Here is a 16168-nt window from a genome sequence, read left to right on the forward strand (position 1 = left end):
CCTACACGGCAGGCCATTCAAAGTCGTCAGCGACCATCACGCGTTGTGTTGGCTAGCTAACGTAAAGGATCCTTCAGGACGGTTGGTGCGGTGGAGCCTCAGACTGCAAGAATACGACATCACTGTAACCTACAAGTCAGGACGAAAACACTCCGACGCCGACTGCCTATCACGTACCCCCACCAATTCCTCACTGCAAGATGACGTGGACGACGACGCCTTTCTTGGAATAATAAGCGCGGAAGACTTCACTAAACAGCAATGGGCAGACCCGGAGCTAAAAGGCCTCATCGAGTATTTAGAAGGGAACACTGAAGTCCCTAGGGTATTTAAGCGCAGATTGTCTTCATTCACGCTACTAAACAACTTGCTCATGAAGAAGAACTTCTCACCAGTCCGGGCCAACTACCTTCTGGTTGTTCTGTCAGCGCTGCGCCCAGAAGTACTCCACGCCCTACATGACGATCCAACCACTGGGCACCTCGGATTCTCCCGGACGCTGTCGAGGATACATGAAAGGTATTACTGGCCGCGTCTGACCGCCGACGTCGCCCGTTACGTCAAGACATGCAGAGACTCAGCTACGCAAGACACCACCGACAAGGCCAGCAGGATTACTACATCCTATCGAACCTCCTTGCCGACCATTTCAGCAAATCTGGATGGATTTGTTGAGACCGTTTCCGACATCAACATCCGGAAATAAGTGAATTGTCGTGGTGACAGACCATCTCACCCGCTTCACTGAAACTAAAGCTCTACCGAAAGGCAGTGCAGCTAGAGTGGCGAAATTTTTCGTCAAGAACATCCTGCTGCGACATGGTGCCCCGGAAGTCCTGATCACCGACAGAGGAACGGCCTTTACAGCAGAGCTCACTTAAGCCATTCTGCAATATAACCAGACAAGTCACAGGAGGACAACTGCTGCCTACCACCCGCAGACGAATGGTCTCACAGAGCGCCTAAACAAGACTCTCACCAACATGCTAGCAATGTACGTCGGCGTTGAGCACAAGACGTGGGACGTGGTCCTGTCGTACGTAACCTTTGCTTACAACACGGAGGTGCAAGAAAACACAGATCACGCTGTTCAAGCTGGTTTACGGCAGGAACCCGACAATGACTCTCGACGTCATGCTGCTGCACATCACTGATGAAGAGAATCTTGACGTCGCTACGTATCTCCAACGCGCCGAAGAAGCCCGACAGCTCGCCCGCCTACGGATCAAGAACCAGCAGCATACCGACAGCAGACGCTACAGCCTCCAACGACGCTATGTCCAGTACCAGCCTGGCGACCGTCTTTGGGTTTAGACCCCAATACATTGACGAGGACTCAGTGAGAAACTATTGCGACAGTGTTTCGGACCCTACAAGATCATCCGACGTGTTAGCGAACAGGACTATGAAGTCGTGCCAGGCAGCATTTCACAATCACAGCAGCGCCGCGCTGATCTGAAGTGGTCCACGTGGTGCGTCTTAAGCCCTTTTACGCACGCTGATGAATTTCTTCAATAAAACTTGGTGCTGGGCTAGTTGGTGATGCATTCTTTAAAACTGATGGTAGCGCTAAAAAGGAACGGACATACGAAGAAAAGACGACACGACGACGAGGAAACGCGTTATTCGTCGTCGTGTCTGATGCTGATGAACTTCCCTTAGTTTGTTGTTTCTTTGCTATGGGTCTTTTTGTTTATTACTTTCGTTTGTTTGCAGTATCGGGTCGATGCTTTTTAAGAGGGAGGTACTGAAACGTATACTTGTTTATCTTTATTGCGTGACCACGTTTCACCACCTAACAGATGTTAATGCACATGCAGGACACGCCTGCATGTATAGATCGATGGTTCCATCCGCTGCCTGTCACCGAACCTTGAGAAATCCGATTGCATGTATGCACGACGCAAATGGTGTAGAACTTTATGGAAGACACGAGGGCCCTAGCAAATACTCTGGAACGTTCGACTACTGATGTATTAAAGCCGACGCGCTTGACCCGCTGATCAGATTTTGACAATCGCCAACTGTGCTCGCCGCTGTCACCGTTCTTTAAAAGTGTAGCCTGTTTTTGTGGGCACAGGTTCGCCCAATCAAAGTTAGTTTCATCTCCACAGTATTGCTACTGTGTTCTTTATACGTCACTACCACGTGACAATATCCGTAAGAACCAATAACAATAGTACAATACTGCAGACGGCAAGACATGACAATGTGTCAGAAGGCTGAATCCATGGCTCTAAAACAATGGCCAAGATCATTCTATTATATGCCAGTGGCACTGTATAAATATGGGTAAGGCAATAATAATAATATTTGGGGTTTTACGTGCCAAAACCACTTTCTGATTATGAGGCACGCCGTAGTGGAGGACTCCGGAAATTTCGACCACCTGGGGTTCTTTAACGTGCACCTAAATCTAAGCACACGGGTGTTTTCGCATTTCGCCCCCATCGAAATGCGGCCGCCGTGGCCGGGATTCGATCCCGCGACCTCGTGCTCAGCAGCCCAACACCATAGCCACTGAGATGGGTAAGGCACAGTGACAAAGAAGTGGTTAAGAGAGGCATCACAAGGTTATAAATCATGCAAGTCTGATGAGGGCTTCAAATTCCTAATGCATATTCAAATCAGGTACGGATAAATGTCTCACAGTCACTTGCGGAGGGAGTGACAAAGGCCCCCAATGAGGACAGCCATTTAGAACAGCAAGATGTATGCTTTTCTGAACTAATAAAGATGAGGGCACTCCTTCCTTCAAACATGCATCAGGCAAGTCAGTGAACCCAAAACTGGGCACATTTTTGCAGAATAGGAATGTCGCCCTATCATGCCTAGCAGAGGCAGCACACTTGCACGAGTCCCTCCTTAAAGGGCCACGACATTTTCTAAATTCATTTAACTTCATACATACACCATGAAATACAAGTAAATTGTATGTTTTTTAAATGATTAACTGCAATGAGGATAGCAATAGGGGCTTGTTGGCACGGCATATTTATTTATTTCTCGTTCTCGTCGTTATATATACACCCTCGACCCGTCGTACAGCACGTGCAACATTTTTGGAAAACTAAACAAAAACAAACTGGGAACCACACATAGGCAGTTTCTTGTCTCGCATATTCATAGACATGTACACGTTCAACGCGAACAAAGATAATTCAGCTCTTTTGAAGATAATGAAATGGAAGGTTTACTGACGCATGCATCGCCGAATGTTGATATGTGTCTGGCTTCTATTATCAAGCGCGTCATTTCACACCTGCTTCTACTCATGATGACTGTTTCTTTAAATCTTGGTTTGCACTTGCATCTCTAGCAATGGATGGCAAGAAAGCCGTCAGCGGCCACTTTGTTAACTTTGTTACTGTGTTCTCGTAGCCTGTCGTTTACGCATCTGCCTGTTTGACCGATGTAGGATTGTCCACACCCAAGAGGAATACGGTATACCACACCGGGGATGCAATCAACGAATTTGTTTTTATGTTCTTTTTCACATGCGCTAAGGGGGATTCTTTATGGCCTTGTGTTTTTACAGAGGCTGACCAATTTATTAGGTGCCAAAAACACAATGTTGATACCGCTCCTTCCAGCAATCTTCTTTATTCTATGGGAGAACCCGTGTATGTAGGGGATGACGGTAACCTTTCTTTTGTTCATGCCAGTGCTCGACACGTGCACCTGTACGCTGTGTGTGTCAGATGTGCCTTCTGTTGTCCGTGTCAAGCTTGCGCTATAACAAAATAAGATTAACTGCAACCCACCCCTCGCATGGTCTGCTATAGTGGTTGCTGACGTTTAACTGCAGTGAATGACTGTTTGTTCCCTTGGCCCAAACAGCACTTGGCCAACGTGTTAACTGAGCTGCACCTACAAATTTAATCACCCAGAGAAGCACTGGCGAGATGCAACCAGTTAATACATCTGGGCGCCCCCTGCAACAAATATTTCAAGCTGTCCACTAGAGAAGATTATTCTTAATATGTGCCCAAAAGCAGCAGGTATGCAAACGTGGTCTAACATTCATGAAATGACATAGCGAAAGACGCAGAAAACATGCGAATTTTGACATCCAGCGATTGCCTAGACATCAGCTGAAGCACGCCTGCTACTTGTAGGTCAAACAGGTGTCGTAATGGTACTGCCATGCATGGCAGCCCAGTTGGTTGAGCAACATTCAGAGAAGCACTGAACAGCAGTTCGTTCTGGTGCTGTCGGAATGCTGTCATAAGCTATGAGGGCAAAACATGCGCAGCGCTTGCAGCAAATGTCTCCATGCAACAACTCGGCCCATGCTGGGAAGAAACCTGCACACTGCAGACCACTTTTCTGTTGCCAGTTTTGAGCTCGTATTTTAGGTCAACAATTTTACATTATTCCGAGCCCCAGAAACTTGTGGATTAGCAGCACAGGTAGCAATGTGAAAGATCCAATATGACTATTCACCATGTTATAGCCCTCTTTCAGAAGGCCCAGCCATATTTCAATTGACGTTACAGACACACCCTACTCTTTGCCACACCTGGATCTCATGTGAATAATGCCATATCAGTGCTTCGAGAATGCATTTTTCTGCTTTTACAATTCTTTGTTGCTAGGTGTATGATCTTGTTATATATGCAAATATTTGTACACGTTGCTTGGATATATTTTTATGTACATTTGCCCCTCCTGCTTGGGCCCTCTTTCAGGCCTGCAGTTTTCTGGAAATAAAATAAAATAAATAAATACAGAAAGTTATTGCTCAACCCATTCAAGTTATGACCAGGAGATTGGCCTATCATGTTTTCCCTCAAGTGCGCATGCAGTTCAACAAAGCTTTCAGACTGCTGGAACAGGCAAGTGTAGCCAAGTGTCAACCCGGCAAGGGGCCACCTGTGGAGTGTACGACATTCATCTGGCTACCACACGGAAGGCATCAGCCGACAAAATCACTCAAGTGTTGGCAGTTTACTAGACATGTTCTGCCCTGAAAAGAGAGTTACCCAATATCCTAAAACTCAAGCAAATGTTTTTGTTCAGCACATTTCTTTTTGATAGGGTATAAAATGTTTCTTATTTGATCCATGCTTACGTGACTTTTTTTTTTTTTTGACGCTTCTAACTAGTCACAACGAAAGCCAACATAAAATGACAGTGTCTCCATGCATGCGCATGGAGACACTGTCAGCTCAAGTGTATCCAGCTTTCCTTGTTTTGACATCACACATGGTGGAGAAAGTTCTTCACTCAGAGCGTTACAAGTGTGGTAATTGTAATACTATAGGGTTGGGCCAACATGGACGTATTTCTGAACTCTGCTGTTCCATTCTTTCCTATTTTTGCCCAGAATGAATTCTGGAGTTTTATGCGAAAAAAAAAAAAAAACACTATTTGATTATGAGGCACGTATTTCGGATTAATTTTGACCACCACAGGATCTTTAATGTGCCACCAATGCATGGGCGTTTTCGCATTTCATCCCCATCAAAATGCGGCTGCCGCCACGGCCAGGATCTCCTCCCGTGACCCCGCGCGTAGCGGCGCAACACCATTATTATTACCATTATTACCTCATTACACCGTGCATTTGGCCCTTTTCGGCTAGAAGTGGCCCTTGCACCTTTAAAACCCTTAATCAATTATATCCGTCATACACACTTTCTTGATAAGTACAGGCAAGGCACTTCTCATCGCCTAAGAACAGCTTTCTAGGGATGCTCAATGATGAATGCACATAGATACACAACATTGAAAGCTCGAGGCACAAGACCAGCACACAACGCCATTACACTGAAAAGGAAACACGAGCAATAACAGAGAACTTGCTACATGTCATCACACTCCAGGATGGAGGCATACCTTTTATGCAAGTGGCCTCACACAGAATGCAAGCTGCAGTGATATTTAGCAGCTGTTGACCAAGGCATGCACTATGGCATCAAAAATGGACAAGACGTAACACCAGTGTTGGCACAGAAAACCTCTCAACACATGAAATCTCGATAATGCAGAGAGCAAGAAAATGCCATGATAAAAACATACGAGGCTATCTGAACTACAGCCAGCCATGTTGGAGGATACCTAGCTTGTGCTTCCACTATTGACAGGAGGCTATGCACTTACTCATTATGGAATTGTACAAACTTCATTCATAATCAGGCTTGACAGTTAACCGAGGCCTCACTTTACCTGGCATTGCTCACTTCCTTAAAGGGCCCCTCCTCACCAGGTTTGGACATTTTCCTTATACACTGCTACTTGTAGTCTAGGGAGCATCACACACAAAGAATTGGTTCATTACTGTAAGAGAGAGGAGAGATTGTCATGTTGCCATGCTGCCAGGAGGAATCACTGCCTCAATTAGACTGCACCCCGCTCTCCTGCTAGGTGGTATTCTGCACTTCATGAAGGTCACGTTGCATAAGCAGCAACGTGGCAGGCAGTGCATAGAGGCGCATGGTACCCTGGGCTTTTTGAAATGTCAGCTGTTTCCACACCGTGCAGACACAATAGCCACTGTGTGATCAACGCATCACATCTGTCTATTTGCAATGCACAAACCTGGTGAGAAGGCCTTTAACATATGGCTCCAATATATCAAAATACTAACACTTTAACCACACCACGCTATGTACCTTGATACACATTCAATTTAGAAAAAAATAAATGGAACATCTTGGCCACTTCACTTCAAAGTACATAACGATGCACACTACTTAAAAACTATCGAGAAAGTATTCAGACCAATTACTTCAGAAACCAGCGAGAAGTAAAAGACAACATTAACAGATACACGCTGCACACACACAGAGGACACCTTTTCATTGGCCAGTAAGGAAAAGCTGTCCTCCACTGCACATACAGAAAGACACACCGCTCACCTTGGGCGAGTACTGGCCATTCTCCTCGGCAATCACGGGGTTGCTAGCACCTTGGTTATTGCTCCCGAAGCAGCAGAGCAGCGTGTTGAGGAAGCCACGCTGCCGGGGCTTCCTGCTGGAGGGCGGCACTGCACGGGAGGAGGGAGGGGGAGGCTGTAGCCACGGCCCGCCGGGCCCCGCCGCCGGACTCACCGCTCTTACGGGGCGGCGGCGGGCCCCTGCCGCCCGGGTAGGTCGAGCCGCCCGTCGACGGGGTGGGCGCCCCGCCCCCCTTGCCGCCTTTGCTGGGCCGCGCCGTGCCGCTCAGCGCAACGCAGGCCGCTGCTTACCTTCGGCCCCCGGGCACATAACTAGGGCCACACGGCCGGCGCCACCGGCCGCCGCCGCGGCCCAATTGAGGTTAGAACACCGGGGGGGCCAGAAAACACCGCGCCACCTTTTGCACGCACGCGACACAGCCCCCCCCAGCGGCACGGCGGGGCCCCCGGCAAAACGCCGCGTGAGCTCGCGCCTCAAACCTCGGTCCCGACCAGCGTTTCGCTCCCTCCGCCGCGATGGCGCCATATTGCAATGTATACCTACCTCGATCTGGAGGAAAATTTGTTAGTTGCTCCTCTTCTCGGTTAACTTGAGTAATTATGGACGTACTGTCCATGGATCCCAACTCTACTTGTAGGCAACTGCAGGTACCTTGCAACAGCACTAAACGAATAAACTTTGCAATAAATTAAAAAGTTTCAGGATCTTTCACGGCTTCCCTCCGGGTCCATGTTAAAATGCACTAGGCCTAGTCAAGAGGGTTGCGATGATCGTAATGCGCATGCGCAGACAAGCCGCGCTCTTGCCAAGTTATTTAAAGCAACGGCACTATTTGGGCGCTGGCTGTTTTCGTGAACACTTAATATTTTACCTCCGACTTCGCCAGCAATCATACGATAAATACTTAAAAAATAAGGAGGCAAAATACCATTAGTTGGAACTTTTTCTCTATTCCTTTCTTTTGCGAGTGTTGTTGCGCGCATTTGTTGTGTGCACGTGTATTAGTAAGGGCTCATAAATATTTCGCTGCACGTGTTCGAAAAAGGATTTTGCGCTCACCGCTGCACTGTTCTTGCTAAAATTTTGCAGAAAGATCGCATTTTGGCGTCTGCTTCGTTTAGTATTACACTTGGCACAGTTAATCGCCTGGTTTTTAAGTAAAAGTGCAAATTTGCTTGCGCTTACACATGGGGAGGCTAGCAACTGCCACGACACGAAAGCACAAACTTGTGTCGCCGCCTGCTGTCAGCTGCAGAAAGTGGCGTTTCAGGGAGGGCAGGCGGCAGCATACCCCCCGCCCCTGAGAGGTTGCTTTCTGTCGTTGGCAGCAGGCGGTGACACAAGTTTATGCTTCCGCGTCGGGGTAGCAACTCCCATTCTCATAAGCGCAAGCAAATTGGAGCTTTTTTTTCCAGGCACTTAACTATCCCAAGTGTTATACTTAATGAAGTAGACGCCAAAATGCGATCGTTCTGCAAAATTTAAGCAACAGTGCAGCGGTGGGCTCAAAAATTTTTTGTCGAGCACGCGCAGTGAAAAATTCAGGACCCTGTGCACTTTCCGTTACATTATGTGTCAATTACTGTACGTATATTTCAGTGTAGCCATTTTCTCTTACTCTGAGGAAGACTTTTCTTCATTGGGTAAACCTCACTGAGTAAACCTGCATTTTTGTACGCATGGATGGATGTTATGAGCGTCCCCTTAGGAACGGGGCGGTGGCTTGCGCCACCAAGCTCTCGCTACTATGCTGCTTAATATCCTACCTAGGTTAACCAATGAAAAAAAAAAAACCACTATGAACTACCATGTCCAAATTTTCTGATACCCTATTGCGAACTGTGCTTTTGTACGTCTCCGTCCTTTGTCGTTTCCCTATACTTTTCTTCCACCAATCCTCCAATCGCCTCATAGAGTTTCTCACTATAACAATGGGCGCGTTAAGTTAGCGCGCTCCGAACTCCAAAGGAGCACGCTCGAGTGCGCTCGAGTGCGACGCCTTCGGAGCCTAACTTAACGGCCATTTTCGCCGACTGTTTTCTGGCGAATGTTATGTTGCTTCCGCATCCGCTATTGCACTTCGCGCGCTTTTCGAAAATGGCCCCGCCGACCGTACTTTTGCAGTCCTTGAGGTAGAAGAACTTGACGCGCGGCGACGGAGGCAGCAGCAGCGAATTACGATGCGATGCAAGCTCAAAGCACGCCAACACGTTGCCGATCTCGCCTGACAGCAGCTTCGGACGCCCGGCAGCGCGGCGGCGAGAGGAACGAGTGGGCAAGGAGAACGGACTTGCATTGGTTGAAAGAGTAGGAAACACGTCATTTTTCCGGAAGCCGTAGCAGGCGCGCGCTCTCGCGCACCGTTTCCAGGATGGTGCGCGTAGAGCGCGCTCCGCAATCACGCACCGGAAGTCGCTTTTTAGCCGTTAAGCTTAAAAGAGCGCGCTCTGCTGGCTAGAGCGCGCTCGAGCGCCTTAACTTAACGCGCCCAATGTCGTGAGAAACTCTATGAATCGCCTCTTACTGATGTCTATTGCGGACCTGTTTGCTTTACCCACGACCTACTGAACTCCAGACCTGCACAGATCTCCCTCCTCCAGCACGCCTGGTCTAGTTCGCCCCTTTCGCCGCTAGGGAAAGAACATAGGAGCGGAGTGGCGCTAGTTATAATCTGTTCGCTGTCGTCTGCTTGTGCGATCTGTTCAGCGTTTGTCTTGCCATTTCGGCAGGCACAAAGCTCTTGTATTGGCGGTAAATGTATAAATTCACAAATATACAAAAGAAAACATATTTGCGAATGCTTTGCGTTTGAATAGTGAAACTACAAGAGGAGGAGCGGTGCAAGAAATGTAAAGAACGAGCATGGGCACGTTGCCAGTGCTAGGCGGCGCCCTGTCTTTCCGACCCCTAGCGCCATCTGACGAATAGTTGCGCGGATGTGGTAGGATAACTCACGGCGTCAGCAGCCCGCGCTGCGTGTTTGGCGTCCTGTCAAATGGCAGCGATGGCGCGAAACAGCGCGCCGATATTAATTTTAACCGGGTTCCGGGAATTACAAGATCTTCATAGCTTTTTTTGTGAAAAGAATTTAGACAAAGGAAGTCGTCTATTTGAAGTGGGGCACGTCTACGACGTGAGGGAAGTGTTGAACTCGCACTGATCGGATGTGACTGCTAGGTGTATTCCGCAAACGAAAAATAATGCACCAGCGAGATGCGTGAAGCTCAGCGTTAGTTACTTCGTTATCTACCATGTGGACGCATGAAATTATAGGCGACATATTGATTCATGAAGATCGGCGAACGCAGACAAATCCTAGCGGGGAGTTGCGATTGCCGTGCTGGCATCGCAGGGAAGTGCAAGGACGCCGCAGTAGTTTCCCTGTACATACAGGACGGCAAATACGAATGCAAAACATCTCATCCAAGAACATGGGGCGTACGAACGACTCGTAAGACCTACCAGAGGTATTCTAACGTTGCTCTCCCCAAACACAAGAAAAGGGGATGAACTTACCAGTTGTGTTAGACTACGTTGGGAAAATATTTTCGCCCAAGTTACTGGAAGTGCGATACTTTTATGTTGCGATTTTTCAGTGTGTGCAAAGGAGGTTCCAATAAAGCACGTCAAAAATTTTGGTGATCTCATCCGCCCCTTCGTTGATATGCTCGGCGCAGAAGGGTGCGTATGCCACCTCAGCCGGCTGCAACCCCTCCTCAAATCTCTCAGCAAGCCCTAGCGCTGTTTGAATGTGAGAGGATTGGGAAAGAGTTCCACAGCTTTACTGCGGTTCAGTGTGGGAACAAACTACTTTGTTTGCTGCATATCCTGATACGCACTGCAGGCAGTGGCGTAGCAAAGGGTGGGGGGGGGTCGGCAGGGGCGTGGGCTCCGGGTGCGAGGGGCCACTGGGGGGGGGGGTGTCATATACGTCTGGAGACACACGGAAATTGTTGATATCCTCACCTTCCTCGAATAAACCCGGGGAGGGGGGGGGCAGCAGACCTATGGGTCCCGGGTGCCAGACGACTTAGCTACGCCACTGACTGCAGGTGTCCCGTTACTGCCATCATTGCTGTAAAAGCAGAGAATTCAGCGTTATAACGCACTTGGCATAACGCCGGAACATAAAACAGCTTATGCCGTCGGACGAGCGCTATACAGTGTTGACGCCGTTCTGCTTCATACGGTCGGCTTGGAAACCTGTAAAACGTTGGTGTACGTGCTGTTGCAGCCCACTATTCAACAGCTCGGGTTGCACTTCGGCATTGCTCAGAAAAGGCAACAGCTACGCGCGAAACAGTGCACATACAGGCTTTCCGAACGCAAGCGGGCCGGTCGTATCCTGCCGGTTCCGCGCTCGCCGCCGCGAGGGGCGCCCTAGTAGGCGCGGGAACTACGTTCGCAACCTGCCTATAGGTGACAGCTGCAATGCTAGATCGACGGCATAAATTTCCCTTTCCTAGCCTCCATAAGAGACTGGAAAAATTGTCTTAAAAAGATTCATAGGATAATCTAGTTTTTTTAGTTGTTTACAGATAGCCTAGTGTCGTAGATGACATGAGAATTTACTGCTGTGTGCCGTAATGAAAGGCAGATGACCTGGTAAAAGTATATAGTAAAAGTATTCACGAGTATAAGTCCTCCGCCCGATATGTGCAATAGGTTGATCGATTCTGTTTCAAGGAAAGGTGAGCATACCTTGTTTTTATTGTCGTTGGTTGCCTAGCTTAGTAGAAAGCTTACAGAAAATAAAGCGATCCTAGTGCTATAAAACGTGCTGCACTGCAAGCCTTAAATCGTCTCACGGGACTCTTTTCAAACTGTAAATCTAGTTTTCTGCGTGGTACGGCGGCAGCCTAACGGTGGTGCTTAAGATACGTACGCAGTGAAGCTGTGTGTGTAATTCACTTTTTGAACTCACGACGCATTCACAGACAACTTTTAAGAGTTAAAATGAGGGGTAATCGTTCTGTCGTTGAACATTACGGTGGTTTCAAGTTTCTAAAGAGCGCAGAAGCGAATTTTACAACGTGTAGAATAAAACTGTTGTGTACTTTGCGAACTCTATACACAATGTGATTTATAATAATCTGCTTGAAAAAGGCAATAGGAGCGGCTATTTAACGCTATTTTAGAGAGCAGCGGACTACACGCTCCGACATTTTTTAGGTTCGGGCAGTCAACTTTTGGGGCCAAGTGACCGATCAAAGCCTTGCGACATCACTGTCACTGTGTTAGCAAAAATCATCAACTAGACAAGCAGTTCGTCACAACACAACAGCTGCCGTACTAATTACAACGCCGCACAGCCGCCCACCGCGTAGCAGACGAACAGGTTATAAAACCGCCACCTACGGCCGTCGGTTGAACGAAAGTGGGCGCAAGCTGCTCCCATAGAAGCCGGATCATAGAGTTTCTCACTATAACACCTAGAGGGTAATCTGGCGCCACCGTCTATGGGAGTTTCTTAAGGGGGCACCGTGCCGTCATGGGAATGACGGTATATGTGTCTGCGAGGCTCGTGTTGGCTGGTGTTGTAAGAGGCTTCGTCTAAAACGTGGATATGGCTACGCAAATAACGCGTTCTCAAAGTAACATCTTCATAAAATGTTTCCATTCACGCATATTACATCTTTACTCACCCACGATACATGACCAAGCGAAGAAAAGCAAGAACAGACGACTAACTGTTTCAAAGCGAGTGCCAACCTTGTCGTCTGTCCTCCAACTTTAGCGGCCCGCTGATACTTTTTACGTAACACGTAGTCGAACACACAATAACAAGTTTTCATGGTTAAACAAAACATGTTTTCGCGTAATAAAAAAGCTTCAATCTTCAATTGGATTTTGCAAATATTTAATGAAACATGTTTCCCTTTTATGCAGATATGCAATGGCAAGCCCTTACCTGTGTTCCAAAGGTAAAATTTAAGCTCTAAATTAAAGAAGACATTTCTAGCCAGAAACAAGCAAAAATGGTGAATGCAGAGTATCAGAAGCCCAAGGTACAGAAATTATGAGAAGTGCCGAATGATTTTAAGGAAAGAGTCGTATTAGAAAATGCAAGACTCTTTAGTGGAGGTCAAGCAAGTCAATATAGGTAGAATACTCTGCAAAATTATGCGAGTGAGGGGATGTCAAACAATGGGTCAGGAAATGCGTTGTTTTTCTGCAAAACAAAAACTGATTGTCATTACATAAGTCACTTTAGCATCATGAGACTGCTGCTTCATAAATTCAGAAATAAACCAAAAAACAAGACACGCAAAAAAAAAACAATTTCATGATGCTCTCTCCACACTGGGATAAATAAAAACAAACACATCACATCTAATGTGGACATATCAGACGCCTTGTGAAACACTAAAGGAAAAATTCAGTTTCGAGCTATGGCACTTGCCGCATAGTGTGGGGGCCTTGCACTAATAGTGATAGTTACCACTGCATTTAGAAATTGAAAGCATTCATGCAGACAAGGATGATTCTTTATATTTTCGGCTACCACTTCAAATGCCTCCACCAAGTGTTACAATGCTGCGCGCAGCTATACTAAGGATAAGGATCTCGCAGCAACACCTGCAGGTAAAAAGCAGAAGCAGTCAAAGTGCTGGTGTGTACTGGACACTATGTTTGAAAACTTTTAGGCAAGAAGAGTGCAAGAAGCAGACATAACAACTGCATTTATTTCCATAATTCCCCATTTGAATGGCCTTTTTTTTTTGCTTAGACAATGCCTACGCCTATAGCCACAGCAGCTCCCTCATACAGACTTCGCAAGCCAAGAGGCCATGGAGGCAAATGCAGATAAGAGGCAAGAAGCAATAGCGCTGGTATCGACATTCATCTAATTTCTTTCTTTTTCTTTCGTTTAGGCAGCCAGCACACCTCGAACAGCCACCTTGACTGCGGGTGTGTCACCCTAGTCACCAAGGAAACATTTGAGGGAAAGCGACAGGCAATGCGAACAGCCACTTCTCCATGTAAACGATACTCTTTCTCTCGGATGACTCCTGCGCCTCGCCACGCCAGCACACTTGTGCACAAAGATGCCGCGGAGGCACGTGCAGGTCAGAGGCAAGAAGCAGTGGCACTGGTGTCGACATTCACCCAATTTCTTTTTCTTACACTGAAGCAGCCAGCACACCTCGAACAGCCACCTTAACTGCGGGTGTGTCAGTAGATTCCTGTTGTACATATGCTCATAATAAACTTCAGTAAACTTGAACTTGGTATTAAACTTGAAGGCAAATGGGACATTGATGCATTGTTTTTTTTTGAACATATATTGCACACATACAATATATGTTATACTTTGCAGTGCTACAGAACGTATTTTGAAGCTTCCCCCTGTATTTTGCACCTTTAATTACGTATGTGTTGTATGGCGCCCTCAATGCAGTTCATGTTGTAGCAGCTGCTTTGTCTGTGTATCGCACAGTGGCTTAAGCTCGTGATATCCACATACTTCTCTCACATATACAAAATAAAGTTCTATGTAGTCCTCGGTGTTACAACAAAAAAAAGTAAACAATCCGATCGTGGAATTGTGTTTATTACAGTGATTCCTATGACAGTTACTGACACGTTGACAACTTGAACTGGTCAATTCGTCCATAGCCTCCTCTATTTTTCAAAAATAAAGGAGGCTATGATCCGTCGCAGCAAGGAATTGTATGTATAAATAAAAAAAGGGGGGGGGGTGTATAGGATTAGGGCGGTACGAAAAAATGTACCAACACCGTCCTCTAGACCCATTCCGTTAAGGTACCGTAACAAAGCGCATTACGCGTAAAGTTCATACAACCAACTCTGATATTACTACACGGGCACTGCTGCGCGCGCCAGGGGAGCTGTCCGTGCGAACACTCCCTGGCACACACCTGCCTCGGTGGCCCCAACCTACATACCGTTCTGCTTCGAGCTTTGATCCCCCCACTGTCCCTTGGATGCCCTGGAGTTCCTGCGCCGCCTGCTTTATTATCATCTCAGGTGCTCTCCTGAGACTTCCGTTTGTCGGTTACATGTGTCCTACAGCTGGATCAGTACTTATAATAACAAAAAAACCCGATCTATCATCGCGACGATAGATCGCGAAAGCGGGTTTTGCAACATACCGCGCCCGTGCGAAGAGAATTACGGAACGCCAACGAGGAATCTGACCAAAGCTTCGAGCTCGTAACCTCGTCGAGTGACACTCCTGCAACAGGCGCGACCGCTGAAAACCGCATACCGATGGAAACTTCAACAGGATCATCCCTCGGTTGCATAACTGCCACCTGTACGGCCAACATGGACCACACCCACACCGTCCCGCAACGTAGAATAAAGAACCAATTTATAAAGCCCAAACACACGGCGGCACGCACACATCACAACCACGACCTACTGTAATCACGACCCTTTATACAGTAGGTCGTGATATCTAGTAACGTTGGTCGTGATCACAACACTACAAGCGAGACGCCATGCCGCTACGCTGCTACGGTTGCCGGATTAAAACTGACTACTGTCACCAAGTCTAGCAAGCGTCTCAGGGGCTGGCAACCTCGGCGCGTAGCAACATGGCGGCGCTCTTGCGGTTCCCGATTTCAATGCATGGGCCCTATGGGTAGCTTGTCCTCTAGAGTCAGTATAGTAACTCTATGTTTACCACTGCTCCCGCTGAACCCAAGGCATAGAGTTACTATACTGACTCTAGAGGACAAGCTACCCATAGGGCCCATGCATTAAAATCGGGAACCGCAAGAGCGCCGCCATGTTGCTAAGCGCCGAGGTTGCCAGCTCCTGAGACGCTTGCTAGACTTGGTGACAGTAGTCAGTTTTAATCCGTCAACAGTAGCAGCGTAGCAGCATGGCATGGAAAGAACGCAGAGGAGGAGGCCTTGGGGCGCTAGTGAAGGGACAGGACTGGGAAAGGGTAAGGGAGAACTGCAGTGAGCACATGTGGCTCAAGGGCACCGTTGGGAATGTGGAGACAATCCTGGGAGTTGTGTATCTGAAAACGGGGAATGAGTCGAAAGAGGAAAATGCAAAACATTTCAAATGTATGGCCAAGGACATCAGGGAGTTAGCTATGAAAAGGGAGATAATCATCCTAGGGGACATGAATGCGCATTTGGAATACTTTGATGGGGCAACAGATGCAACAGGGCAGATGTTAGTAGATTTTTGTGAGGCTCATGATTTTGTGATAGTTAATACTGAAATTAAATGCGATGGGAAAATAACATGGGAAAGAAATAACACCCACTCGACAATCGACT

At 47.5% G+C, this 16168-nt stretch overlaps 1 protein-coding gene across 1 annotated transcript in view; it reads right to left on the reverse strand.

The window, feature by feature from the left end:
- The window catches only part of LOC139049915 (carboxy-terminal domain RNA polymerase II polypeptide A small phosphatase 1-like), a 293498-nt gene extending 285980 nt beyond the window's left edge, over positions 1-7518 (reverse strand). The window contains exons 1-3 of the mRNA XM_070525805.1: positions 7512-7518; positions 7056-7187; positions 6864-6991 (exon numbers count right to left, since the gene is read on the reverse strand). Coding sequence (XP_070381906.1) covers positions 6864-6991; positions 7056-7187; positions 7512-7518 — 267 coding nt within the window. The remainder of the gene's footprint in view (positions 1-6863; positions 6992-7055; positions 7188-7511) is intronic.
- Positions 7519-16168: the final 8650 nt, after the last annotated feature.

This window comes from Dermacentor albipictus, chromosome 1 (assembly GCF_038994185.2).
Source record: "Dermacentor albipictus isolate Rhodes 1998 colony chromosome 1, USDA_Dalb.pri_finalv2, whole genome shotgun sequence".
Taxonomy (NCBI): Eukaryota; Metazoa; Arthropoda; class Arachnida; order Ixodida; family Ixodidae; genus Dermacentor; species Dermacentor albipictus.